Here is a 14,147-nt window from a genome sequence, read left to right on the forward strand (position 1 = left end):
TCAACCATTCAGACAGCCGAGAGCCAGAGGAGAGGCTGGCTAGCCACCTCCCCCTGCCCCCCTTCCTTCCTACGCCTTTAATTTTAAATGGCAAAAACACAAACAAAATAAAAAGATGAAGAGCAGGAAGAAAAATCAATTAAGGAGGAAATATTCTCCCTAGTCACTCAGTAGCCCTGGGAGAAATGATCCTCGATGAATAAAAGTTAAGGAATCTTAATTAGGGATTGGAAATCTAATCTAGTAATGTTCACTTTGCATTTCAAATACTCAGTATTGACTGTATTTTCTCACAATAAGCATGCATTAAAATAACTCCATGATTTTAAACATCTCACTTTAATTATGGGCATTACTGAGAACAATATTAGTTAATATATATAAAGCACTATTATTATACTCTGTGAACCAATGTCTGAGAATGTACCAAGTGCAATCACTCTGTGTGGCACTTTGACAAACATCATTCCATTTGTATGCTGTTTATTCAACCTCCAATTCTAAGGTACTGTGCTTGGCAGAAGAGATGCCCCAGGAAACAAAACAAGGGTGAACCCTACCCCCAAGAAGCAGGCACACCACTGGGGAGACAGCCATTAAGCAAGCCATTGCACATCTAATGATTTGATTCCCCTAGCGGTGAGAAAGGAGAAGCACAGCGACCCAGCAGATCCTCACAGCAGCTCTCTGAGTTGGGTCACATCCTCAATGATGGATAAAGAGTTATTAACATTTGTTACCTTATGGTGTGCTAATTATAATAACAAAACACACTGAACAAATAATAATTTCATAATTATAGCTATTATGGCAATGACTTGGGGAATTATTTTCTATCAACCGGTCAATGAGGAAAAGGATGGAAAAAAATGTGGAAGGAAGTCTAAATGCATGAGAGCGTATGTGGATAGTTGCACCAAAGGACTCCCCAGCACTGCTGTGTCCCTCCGCAGGGGAAAGTCGCTCCGTGCAGAGACCTGGAGACCTTCACTTCAAACCCGTATCCCAATCTGAGAAGGGCAAGATAGAAACAGAAAGATGACCTGGAGGCAAATTCAAGACGTGTATTTTCCAAAGATATGTTCCATATTTTAAAAGACATTTTTAATTTCAAATACTTGGTCCCTTTGTGCCCATAAACCACTAAACTGGAAGTCTCAATATTTAGATGCTCAAACCACATCTAAGATTACCTCTTGAATGTAGAAGAAACACAAAAATCCTAACCAGAGCAAGCACCCTGTTTGGAAAACATTGTCACTGTGCTCAAAAGCCACTAAGTGGCAAGGCATGAACATCTTCCATCAAGACCTACTGCTCTAAGAGACGAGCATGCAAAAAGGCTGGCTAGAGTTGTAATGATAACCATGGTATCTGTGGTGTGGAATTACCTCGAAGGTAACATCTCCTCAAAACAAAATACTTTGGAAATTTGGGGAAGGGAAAAAAAAGACCTGGTGCTCTCTCGGCTAAAACTCTCATCAGCTTGTGCAGTCAGGCTTCAAAGTTGCCACAATCAGGCAACCTCAGATACTGTGAAATGAGAACCCATGGAAATGGAACTCGGCAGGTGTAGAAAGGTGGGCGTTCCACCAAAAAAGCGTGTGATGAGTAACTCCTTGCTTCTCTCTCAACCCGGGCTGGCAATTTCAATAACTTGACAAAGATCCTCTTGAACTAAATACTGTATATGTCTCCTTACTTAGTGAAAAAAAAAAGGTCTTAAAATTAGAATTCCAGGTCCATAGCTGTCTCCTGACAGCTCACAATGGAAAAGCTATCAGCCAACTTATTACACAGAACGAGAGTGTTGCAGGGGAATCAGAGTGGGTGCTAAGGAGGCAGCCAACCTCTGATGGGACCTTAATTTGGCTTCACTTCAATTTTTTCCTGGCACAAAATTTTTATAATAAAAAATTATGTTCTAAGAGATGGCACATCCAAGGGACTTGTGCTACCAGCACCCCTCTCCGCATCCCCAGGAAACCTTGCGCCCTCTATGACAGACTTGGCCTCGAGTGCCAAGTAGCCACTACCCATGAAGCACGTAAGCACAAGGGTCCATCTGTTTGCCAGTCCTGGCTTAGACTATCTTCCTTGACATTCAAAATGCCGTGTTCTATGACACCAAATGGATCCCATCAGGCTTTCGGTGTTGCCACTGTTAAGACCTGTGTTTGACACGGAACACGGATATAACAAGAGATAAAACTGAAGTCACCATCAAGTCAATTACACCACATTTGCCTTCTTCAGTTTCCATCAGTTGTACCACAGACAAAGGTTAATCAGCCAATCACTGACCTTATGGAGTGCAGGAGCCAAGACTGGTACCAAGAACCCATTGTAAATATAACTTACAAGCTGATTACGAATCAAGGGATGAGCCACCTAAGAGAGAAATAAGTAGTTATGAAAAATACAAAGAATTCACATTTTAGGTCTTCTTAAAAATCAAACATTTCTGTGTATACTCTGGATTCAAAAAAGAAATACAAATTTTGGCCATTTATTTCACGGTAAAAAAATAATTCAGATTTTAAGCCACCATGGAATTTTTTTCAGATGGTTTATTCCAGTATAAATAGCTTGGACATTCTAATTTTTTAAAAGTGGTAATTTTAAGTTTCTACTTTAAAAAATAGACAATAAATAGACTGAGATGCACAAGGAGTCATAACATAAAATTCACAAGCTGGAAAGTATAATTTTTACCCCATAATTTCATCTATGTCTCATCTCAAATTGTTACTAATTTAAAAAAGAAACTGTCAAAATGGACAATTAAATACATTTTGTTCACAGAAAAACTTTCTCATTTTGAAGGTACATTTTCTGCTCCTCATTTAATTGTGGAGGAAGGCATTTAGGAAACCTTTTCATAAAAAATAGATCTGATTCAAAAGCAGAAAAGATTATCAGAGGTACAAGACTTCCTATATTTGATTTACAAAATATATTTAGCATGGATAACCTTTCCTAATATCTTTTATATGTAATCTTTTCAATTGTACAACCACACAAAAAATGTCTTAAAAGTACCATATTTTGCTGTCTATAATGCGCACCCACATTTCTGTGCGCATTACACAGCATTATTACACCAATTATTATGCGGGTGGTATGTAATCACTATACCCATGTATAATGTGCTTCTTTATTTTTCCCTCAAAATTTTGGACAACAAAATGCACATTATACACAGCAAAATATGGTATATGGCCTCAATTTCAAAATATAGTATGAAATATATCACTTTTCTGTTCTTAACCATGCCTGCTAGCTTTACTTTTCTTTGTTAAAAAAATAATAAAGTCAAATAAAATAAAAAGCAATTTCTAGGAAAGTGGGGCTATATCTTTAAATTACTAATAATCTCTGTGTGTGTGTACATTTGGAGAGAAACTAATAGCTCTATCTCTTTTATTTCCACACAATTCTTCAGGAAAATGTTGATAGACTGTAATATTAAAGAAGAAAATAACTTAAGATGTAATCCACTTATATATAAACAAAACTTCCTTTGACTTAGCAATAAAAATGAGATGGGAACCAAAGCAATTTACTTGCATTTTCTTCCAGAAGCTATTTCTTTATTTGGTAGATAAACAGATTATCACTAACATTTTTCACCTTACAATCACCATAAAGAAAATTTGATATCTTAATAAATCCAATATTAAGGTGATGTTTAAGCTGTACAGAAATAAAACATTGTTTGACAAATATTTACTACATCCTTAAATGTATATAAAATCTGATTTTCATTGAAAACAATAACAAGAAATCTGAAAGTAAAAATCCAATCAAGAAGCCAAATATAGTAGAGTTCAGTGGTGTTTTTCCCCCCGAAGCAGGCCAATTTCAAAGCAAATTTAATTTGTGTTGCTAAGAAAATGCTTAAGTTCTTCTAAATTCAATTGGGATAACAATATTCTTTATGTAGTATGCGCCATTAAGCAAAATAAAGTGTTTTCCTTTGTAGACTCCCAAAAAGACCTTGAAATAAAAGTGGTATAATTTGAAGTGCTTAAAAGCCTAAAAATATCTATTTAATGAGGCAGGCATTGAACTTATTTTTTGATGGTTAAGTGGATAATCAAAACAGAATTATCATTTTTATAAGGAAGATAAAGAAAATCTACTTATCTTTTCTCAATTAAAACTTCCCAGAAACCCATACACTAGCACTTTTACTCATTCAAGGATACTCAGTGTGCTTCATGTAAAGCATCAATAGTCCACAAACATTAAAATAAAAAAGGGACTGTTTCTAACTGCTCCGTGGCCAGGCCTGTGCTCAGAGCGGACCAGTACAAAGGCCCCGCGCCGCTCAGTACCTGTATGACGGCATTGCAGAACTCCAGGGAGTTCATGAACTGCACGAGGGAAGGCAGCAGGAGCCAGTCATCTCTGAGAAGGCAGTGCCACTCTTCGCCTTTCTCTTCCAGCTTGGTAGGCAGGGAAGAGTAGAGTCCACTGAGCCCAGTTGCAAGCACCTGTGTTCAGAAACAAAATTGTCCTCAGCTCTCTTCCAAAGTCTCACCCTGCAACCCAACAGCCCCCAGGGAGGCCCATGCCGCTGGTCCCAAGACTGCCCTGGAAGCATTGAAGTGTTAAAGTATGAGAGGGTGTTTGGCCAGATAGGAGGGATTCGACAGGTGGAGACAGACAAGAGGGAAGAGCAGCACCCAGGTATTGGGTTAACATGTACACCAATGATATAGGTTGCTTATCTCTTATGTACCAGGCATATGCTGGTCTAGGGGTAGGGAGAGTGAGGCAATCACAGGCAAAGGTGAAGAAAACATGATGCCTCCCCTCAATATGTTCCAGAGAGGAGCAAACTCAAACACAATGCATTACAGCACACGGCACTGAGTGTAAATACAGAGAAGGCACACACCGCAGTCTGTGGGAGGAAGCCCCGGGCTACGGCGGTCATTCCAGGACAGAAAGTCTCACAGTACGAACCTTGAGTGGCTTTATGAAAAACATTCCTGCACCCTGACTGGTGTGGCTCAGTGCATTGAGGGCCAGCCTACGAACCAAAAGGTTGCAGGTTCAATTCCCAGTCAGGGCACATGCCTGGGTTGCAGGCCAGCTCCCCAGTTGGGGGCATGCAAGAGGCAACCAGTCAATGTATCTCTTGCACATCGATGTTTCCCTCACTTTCTCCTCTCCTTCCTCCCCCTGTCTCTAAAAATAAATAAATAAAATCTTCAAAAAGAAAGATTCCTGCAAACATGTTATAGGCCATGACTGACACATACATATTTATAGTTCAAAGAGCACTTTAATCTGATCTTCACGAAAGATATAGTGAAAGCAAAGAACTGGGGGTCATGGGGCAGTTGGCGTGTGAGTTAGGTGTGACAGCAATAGTTCAAACAGAGCTACAGTGAGTCTAAGCTAAAGAAGCATCAGCAGTAGGGAAAGGGAAGAGGAAATAAACTTGAGGTTCACGTGTAAGTGGATGTGAGGGTGAGCTAGCTATGACATCTACCGATCCAGTATTAATCCAAAGCTCTGTTTTAGGGTTTACTTCCCCCTTCGGTGTTCTGTTCCCAAAATGACAGCATTTGGGCTTCAAAAGTGAGGGTGAGCGGGAACTCAAAACTATGAAGTTATCCAGCTTGGTCATTAAGAACATGGCGACGCCTTTGACAGAGGCAGAAATGTGGGGATGGAACCACCTGTGCTGCATGCCTGTTGATTTTCTTGGGGAGCGTGAGACCGAGGGAAACTATGAACGTCGCAGTTGGGAAGCCGTCCAGCTGGGAAGCAGTGCTAGCCAAACAGCACCTCAGAGATCCCGACCTGCCAGGTGTGCTAAGGGCGGGCAGGGCCAGCGCAGAACAGAGGCAAGGAAGTTCTCTATGAAAGGCGTTCCTTTAGGGTAAACCCTGAGGTTCTGGGGAACTCCAGTGGACTGGAGACATTCAAGAAAACACTCAATCCTAACTTAGGCCCAGAAAAGAAACAGCAAAGTATCCATTGATCTCAGCATCTCATAAGAGGTGAAAAGGCAATTAGAGTAGTATAATAAATGTTCAGAATACATAATAGAAAACATATGATGCTGTGAATATACAAAGGCCCTTAATCCAGACTTGGGGTGGGAGGGAGCAGGAAACGTTCTCAGAAGAAGTAATGCCCAAGCTGCTACAGAACAAACAGTAGATAGCCAGAAAAGGAATGTCCAAAGGAAGAATATTCTAAGCAGAGGGTGTACAAAAGCTCAAAGGAAAAGGAAAAGAGGGTATCTTAGAGGAACTAAGAGAAGTGCAGTGTGACTGGAGTATAGAATTAGAGGTGTTAACAGCCCCGCAAGGTAAGCAGGAGTCAGGTCCTGCGGGGTTTCCAGGCCAGGATGAAAAGAGCTTGTGGGACATCCCACTAGAGAGCCGAGCAGGCAGCTGTGTGGGGCTGATGCTTAGGAGAGGGGCCTGGACTGGGGGTGGAGACCTGGAACCGTCCGCATGCAAACGGTACCTTAGGCCCTACAAGACCAGAGGGAGAAGGAAAGGGAGGTTTCGGCCAATGAGATATGAAAAAATAACCCATAGTGCCTGGCATCAGAAACAGAGTCAGAAGGAAGTGTGGGTCCAAGTATGTTGAACTTGGAAAAAATATCCACAAACTCATTGCTGCCTCTCCCTTCCCCGTGCCCTGTTCCCACAGCACCCTCTGGGTCCCTTTGTGTAGCAGCTGTCATTCTGGCATTTACTCGCTCATCAGCTGTCTTCCCCATCTCATCTGGCCTCGCTTGTTCAGGCCGGTCCACACTGGGGGTGCGTGATGTGTGCAGGCAGGTATGTGGAGTGTCGGAGGCTAGCAGTGCTTACCGTGAGTCACACATCAAGCTCAGCAGCAGCACGCAGGCCTGGCCTGAGAAATGGGAGCCCGTGGGTGGCACAGAGAAACCAGATGACACCACGGGAATGAGGGGGTGGGGTCGCGTGAAGCAGGAGCCCACGGTGGAGTAGGAAGGGCAGCAAGAGAAACAGAGGGACCATTTCAGTATGTGAGGAACCAAAAGATTATATCTGTTTCTCTGTCCTGTTTCCTAGTGACCTTTACTCACTCATTCATTCACTCGCTCATTAAAAAGGAATTACTGAGCACCTTCAGGCCCGGTACTAGGGTAAGTACAGGGACTACAACAGCAAACAAGACAGTGCATTTATCACTTTTTCAAAATCGAAGCATCTGTGGTCCCAAAAGAGAATGTCCCCTATTTAAAGTACTTAACTCCTTGTCAACATGCCCAAACAAATCACTTTAATTCCAGTTTAAAATGTGACCCAAGTGGGTTGCATGTAAAAAATTTAAAACCTTCGCCAAGAGAGAACAGAGACCAAAAGTTCTCCTTGAAGGGAAATCTAACCTCGATGCCACATTTCAAAAATCAATTACATTTGCTAACTCATGCTAAATTAACCACAGGACAAAAGGCTTTAATTCTGCATACTCGATTCTTTAACCACTTTGAGGCTTTGAAGATGAATTCATAAAGACAGGCCTAATTTGTCTGACTAAAAAGCTGGGAATAACTATTTAGTATATCAATATAATTACAGCAACATTAATCTCCAAATTACATACATCAGTGACAGTAATTAAAAATAACACATACCTAATATTCACTTTTTAAAAAGCATATTCTTAAAAAGGCACGGCTAAGACGCAAACAGAAGCCCGCCTGCGCAGGACCGTGCCTGCCGCGCTCCAGCCACTCTGAGTGGGGCTAGAGAATGTCTCTGCTATGTTCTCCAGCCAAAGAAACACGGAAGGAAATATTCTGCAGGATAAAGAGTATTACACAGTCTTAAGACCAAAGTTTCGAATCTTTACTGCTCCATGTTTATATTCCCCTTCCTAAGACTTCGCTCAGAGTTCAGATGCAGTCACCCAATCCACATGTATTTCTAGAACAATGACTATGGGCCAGGTGCTGGAGAAAGAGAAGTGAACAAGTCAGACCAGGCGAGATGGAGGGGACAGACGATAAACTAATAAATGCAAGAAAGACGACTGATACACATAGGGATGCAGCGGGTACTGCGGGCGCGGCACACGGGGAAAGGAGAGGCAGCAACAGGTTTGCAGGTGATTTTTCCAAGAGTTTCATGGCGCAGTCTATTTGCTTTTTAATTTCATTTTCAACTTAATTTAAAATATGTGGACATTCAACAGCTAATTAAAAAACAAAACGCCCATCCACTATTTCAGCCTTTCATTGACCCTGACCACACGAAAGTAATTATAAAACATATTTATTCCTAACACATTAAGTATTGACCCAATATTTTTAATCTATTTGCTCTCAAGAGTCTTCTTAAAAGAAACGAGTCGCCATCTAGAACTATAAGGATAACGACAGATCATTTCAAAAGCAACCACTTCCCTGAAAGCAGCAGACCGCAGTTGGTGCTGAGACCATGCATTTCAGTACCAGACTAATGCAGTCGGAGAACCCGACTCTGCCATTGCCAGGCAGCGATGGGGTCCTCTAGGATTCAGCTTCGTTCCTGAGCTGCTGCAAGGATTAACACAAGTAATGCGTGCAAAAAGGTGACCATCACTGGTTTACACGTTGCAATGTGTAAAATGGAGGGAAGAAGAAGGTCACATGCACAGAGCACAAAACAAGTCAGGGAAGGTCCATCTTTAACGTGAAGCCCCTGAAAGTGCCCAGTTAATTTTAGCAAAAACAAAAGGATTTTTAGCAGATGGCTTCAGTCTGAAGCGAGCAGCAGAACACCTGGTGGGGACCATTTGATACACCTTGCCAACATAAAAAGCCTCATAAATTTTAGATATGGGATAAATAATGTTCTACCTGAGGCTGTGTACCTAAAGGTTGCTTATTTCAATTTGCATTTCCAAATTTATGTATAGGCTACTTTCTACCTTTGCCAATATGGAACAAGTGACAAGGGCTTAATCATCAATATTTGGTTTTAAAAAATCAAAAGAAGACAAGGTCAAAGATTCCCCAGTCATTTATTTGCTGGCACCGAATTGTTCCCTAGTGTATCCTCATTCTCCTTCTTTTCCTGGAAAAGAACATCTTGACGTGAGAGGCAGTGGAACCAGAGAGCTCTTCCTATAACTACAGCAGAAGTTTCCAAAAGTGGTCTAGTTTCCTGAAAGAGTCATTACTCTTCCCCACGCCTGACGCTAACACACTTTGACAATCACACTAATTAGAGAAAGCTTTTTGTCATTTGCGATCCTTAGCCGGATGGTTAATAGAGTATGCTTTTATATTCAACACAAAGAGGCCCCCATTTTAAATTATGTTGTCAGATGTAATTATAGAAAACTGGGTACAAATGAGATTACGGGATCCATCCTGAGGGGGCAACTTAACACAACAGACCTGTGTGTTCCACTCCAGAAAATAAGGTCAGCTGTGGCTGTTCTTTCTCTTCCAATTTTTATTAACTGCACCGTGTTTGAAAAGACTTTTTTATAAACGCAACAGTTACTCAGTAAAATCTGCTGTCAACGTAAGCAGCCCTAATAAATTTAAATGTTTAAGTGTGAAATATTACAAACACATAAAACATCCCAAGATTTAAAGGATTTTAACACTTGCCCATAATTTCTTTAGGGCACTCTTTATTTTTGTTAAAAAATAAAACATAACAAATAGAAATAAACCCTACTCTTCTCTTCTCCTTCCTTCACCCCAAAAAGCAATCACAGTCTTGAAGTTAGTACATGTTATTTATATACTCATTTTTGTGCTTTTGCTGTATTCATATATATCAAAAAACGGCATACACTCAGATTCTGTCTTTATGTAAATTTTAGGTAAATACCAACATACTATGTAACCTTTTGTTACTCCTTTCACTCAACATGTTTTTAGATTTACAGGTATTCACACTTGCATAGTTACATGTGATTCATTCATTTTGAATGCTGAGTAGTATTCCATTGATGTAGAGCAAACCAGTTTATTTACCTTTCCCTTAATATATTTCTATTTTTCTCTTCTCAAATCAGTACTCTATTGAATATCTTTGTGCGTGTATCCTCGCTAACATGCCAGACTGCTCTAGGGCAGGTACCTTGAAGATGCACAATTGCATGGCACACAAATATTCAATGTTATTAAATGTTTCCTGATTTATTGTACCAGCTTATATTCTCAAGAGCTCCTGTTTTCCACACCCCTGACAATACTTGGTGTTGCCAGAGGCCTAACAGTTAGCCACTCTGACAAGCATTACCTGGTGTCTCTATGTGGGATGATTTGAATCTCCAGTGTTAAGGAAGAGGAGTATATCTTCATGTATTGGCTTTGGGTGCCTTTTGGGAATTGTCTGTTCACATCCTTTGCCCATTTTTCTAATGCATTATTTCATCACTTTCTTATTAATTTGTAGCATTATAAACATTTTTGTATATTTTGGGTACCAATCACTTGTAGTTATGTGTGTTGCAAGCATCTTCTCCCAATCTGTGTTTTTTGTTCTTAATTCTAGTCTTTTCTTTATGGTTGGTGTTTTATAGTAAGTCTTGATATTTTATTACTTATGTACAAGGTAGTGGTTAAGCACATGGGTCCTTGAGTCAGACTGCCCAGGTTCAAATCCTGACACTATCTCTCACTAGCCATTCTTCACAGGTTCAAGGAGTAGTATGCAGACAGTTGGGGGGTGCGGGGAGCATTATTCTGCACACCACAGTCGCTATATTCAGTTTGGAAAATTTCCCTTGAAGAAACTTAAGCAATAAAACAGCAAAATCAGAATTCTCTTAGGAGTTTAATTTGACAATATAAGATGGTGAGTTTGGTAGATGCTTAGGAAGTGGGGAAACACATTACGGTCTAGAAACAAGAGTGGTAGGAATGAGAATGAAAAGGAGGAGCTGCATATGAGCAACATTGTGAGAGGAGAAGCTTATTAAAGGATACACATTTTTTTCGGAGGGCACAAAGGAAGGGAAACTTAACATGCTGGCACAGATTAATGGAATCGGTTCTTCACTTTCCATCTGACTATCAATCTTTGTACAATTTCTTATTCCATTGGTCACAACCCAGAAGGGAAGAGCTACTTGGTACCCTGAATTTCTTCACTGAAATTCTATTTTTCAAAAAATTTTATTTGTTTGCCCTGAAATAACTATTCACCAGATGCTAGGTGACCCTGGATTCTTAGTAAAAATAAGAATTTAGTAATATAAAGAAGATTACCGCTTTTGAACCGCAGAGTAAAACACACTGTGCTACTCACTAGGATTGCTATTAGCATTTTGAGCAGGTCAGTTCTTTACTGGGCAAGACTATTCATACAAACCACCGGACACTGAGCATCCTTGGCCCGCTCACACTACATGGCAGCTGACCCTCCTCCCCAGCCACCCCATATCCCTATCACAACCAAACACACCCCTCACGCCTCTCTAAATGCCCTCTAAATGCCCTCACCCTGGTCAAAAACGACCCATATAATGTTAATTAACAATGAATCTAATCTACTTATGTCAGCTTGCCTAGCCTGTTCCAAAAAATTTACTAATGGTATTGTATACTATTCCAGCAGAATCAGGCGTATTGAAGGCAATATAGTTTATAAATAAATATAAGGATGCAACTGTGAAAAGAAACAGACAATGGAAATAAACAGGAAATGCTCACTGAGTTGGGGAAATAAAAATAGCTGTTGCCCAACATAACTGACAAACGAAAAGAAGACATAAATCTGTTATCTAGATCCCCTTCCGAAGACAAGGCTAACACAAGAATAATAATAAGAGCCCTAAGGTATCTTGAGAGCCCCAAATAGCTACCATTATTTTCTGGAACTGTGGCAGGACCTGGACCACTCCAGCGTCTGCAAAGGAGCTTACGCTTTCTTTCTCACCATACCAGTGATTAAGAACCTACACAGAATAGAGAAGTTCTTGCTACCTCAAATTATAAATATGTATTTTTTTAAAATAAAATCCATGCTTTGTATCTACAAGTATGGTCATTATCTTACTGAGAAACAAATTAATTTGTGAAACCAGCTGTGAGAGGGCTCACCACATGCTCTGATCTGTTGGGGCAAAATAAACCTGGAAGCTGAAAATATAGAAAATGCAGGTCTTACTAATTGCTCAGGACATGCTCTTAGGAAAAACTAAAACAGCTGCAAACCCAACAGAAATGAACCAAGACCTGATAACACATATAGTTGCCTCTGTTGGTTTATCTTGAGCTGACACTGCTCAGCCAAATAGCCTCTCAGCTTAGGATTGCACTGGTCCCTCCAAAAGATTTCCTGTAAATATCTTTCCATAGACAGTGCCAAGTACCACTTTCTGAAAAGGAATATTAATTCATTACTAGCACAAGACAGGAAAAGAGGAGTGGATGAAAAACATGGCAATAAGGGGACTTACTGGACAAAAGTAGGTGTTCTCTACGATGTGATGGGCCACCATACTGTTCTCGGCAGAGAGAGACATGATGAAAAGCAAAGCATCCCGGGCCTGCTGACCCACTGTCCCCTCTCGGTGAATGAAAGGAATCAGAAGGGAGAAGATGAGGAAGTTGGCCGCCCCTTGGTCCTCGCTCGTGTGGAAGAAGAGTTCCAGAATGGATGGATCTTTGGCAAGGATGCAACACAGCTGATTGAGCAGGACAACCAGCTTCTCTTCCACGACGGGGGTGGCTGTCCCTGAACAAGAGCTCAGCAACATCATCAGGGGCTTCAGAATGGGCTTGTGGTGGAGCAGTGGCTGGTGTGACTGGGTGACCAGCATCTCATACATCTTGAGCTGCTCGATTTTAGTGTCATCAGTAAATTCCCGTCTCAAGCTCCAGAGGAAGAGTTTCTCCATAATGTTCTCAGAGACCACAAATTCCAGAATTGGCCCCATTGCAGCATCCTTGGCTTGTTCTTCAATCAGCAGGAAGAGCATGTGTTCTACATAATTCTGCACAGCACTGGCCTCATCTGGGGGGATGGATCCATATTTTGCCTGGGAGTTCTTCAAGGGGTCGTGCTTCTCTAAGATCTTTACAACCTGCAACCCAACCAAACATCTGTCATCCAACTGATGTGTATCACAACAACAAAAACACACTACCACTGATTGTACCAAAGCTTCTCAGGAGACACAGGGGCCATGGCCCACAACAAGATACGTGTGAACTTTGTGTTCATCTCTCCCATAAGAACAAAATGAAGGGGTTCGACTATAGAAAGAAGATGTTTGAAGATGTTCATTTATAATAGTTATAAATTTTGGCAACCTGTCAAAGAAAGTAGTATGGTTATGTCAATTAAGCTACATGTGTTTATTGGTCTATTTTCATGAAGACTACTGAGGAAAACAAAAACTAGTAAATGATATGTTAGATGAAACAATAAGTTACTTTATATAGTTAGATCCATCATTGTCAACGATGTCGAAAACATGTGAAAAAAGACTGAAAGAAATATAAAAAACAATAACTGTTTTTGTATGCAAAGTGATGTTCTTAATTTTTTTAAACTGTTGAGAATATTGCTCTTTAAATTTAAAATACATTAAATAAGTAAGACTGTCCATGTTCTCCTATAAATAGAGTTGATTTGGGGATTTCAAAAGAGGAATATAGCTCCTCACGTGCCCCTGACAGCACATTACCCGCCCCTCCTCTACTCGGACGGGCGCCCTTTCCAACCAGGCAAGCAGCATTAGGAAGGGTGAAAGGACGCTGGTGAACAAAAGACACACGCCTGGCAGAATCAACCCTGACATACGACAGGTATCTGCATTTCTTCAAGCCAGAAAAAGTCTGAAATAACCAATTACGAAATAAATTCCTAATGTACAGAATTCCTGTTTGGGATAATGAAAGAGTATTGGAAATAGCGGTGATGGTTGCACAACATTGTGAATGTGGTCAATGCCATTGAATTACACACTTAAAAAGACCAAGATGGCAAACTCTGTTTCTATTTATTTATTTTTATCCTCACCCAAGGAAATTTTTTCATTGCTTTCAGAGAGAGAGAGAGAGAAGTGGCGGGGTGGGGGGGAGACAGAGAGAAAGACAGAGCGAAACATTCATATGAAAAAGAAACATCAATCAGTTGCCCTCTCATACTCCTCAACCTGGGATTGAACCTGCAACCTGGGCATGTGCC

The 14,147-nt window shown here is 40.7% G+C and overlaps 1 protein-coding gene across 9 annotated transcripts in view; it reads right to left on the reverse strand.

Moving 5' to 3' along the window:
* Positions 1–14,147, reverse strand: part of FHIP1A (FHF complex subunit HOOK interacting protein 1A) — a 182,940-nt gene that overhangs the window by 53,530 nt on the left and 115,263 nt on the right. For all 9 annotated transcript variants that reach the window (XM_054562531.1, XM_054562553.1, XM_054562533.1 and 6 more), the window contains 3 exons: positions 12,412–13,038; positions 4,341–4,499; positions 2,305–2,391 (listed from right to left, as the gene is read on the reverse strand). In XM_054562531.1, the coding sequence (XP_054418506.1) occupies positions 2,305–2,391; positions 4,341–4,499; positions 12,412–13,038 (873 nt within the window). The remainder of the gene's footprint in view (positions 1–2,304; positions 2,392–4,340; positions 4,500–12,411; positions 13,039–14,147) is intronic.

This window comes from Pteronotus mesoamericanus, unplaced genomic scaffold (genome assembly GCF_021234165.1).
Source record: "Pteronotus mesoamericanus isolate MK-2021 breed Mesoamerican mustached bat unplaced genomic scaffold, CSHL_Meso_final contig_163, whole genome shotgun sequence".
NCBI classification, from domain to species: domain Eukaryota; kingdom Metazoa; phylum Chordata; class Mammalia; order Chiroptera; family Mormoopidae; genus Pteronotus; species Pteronotus mesoamericanus.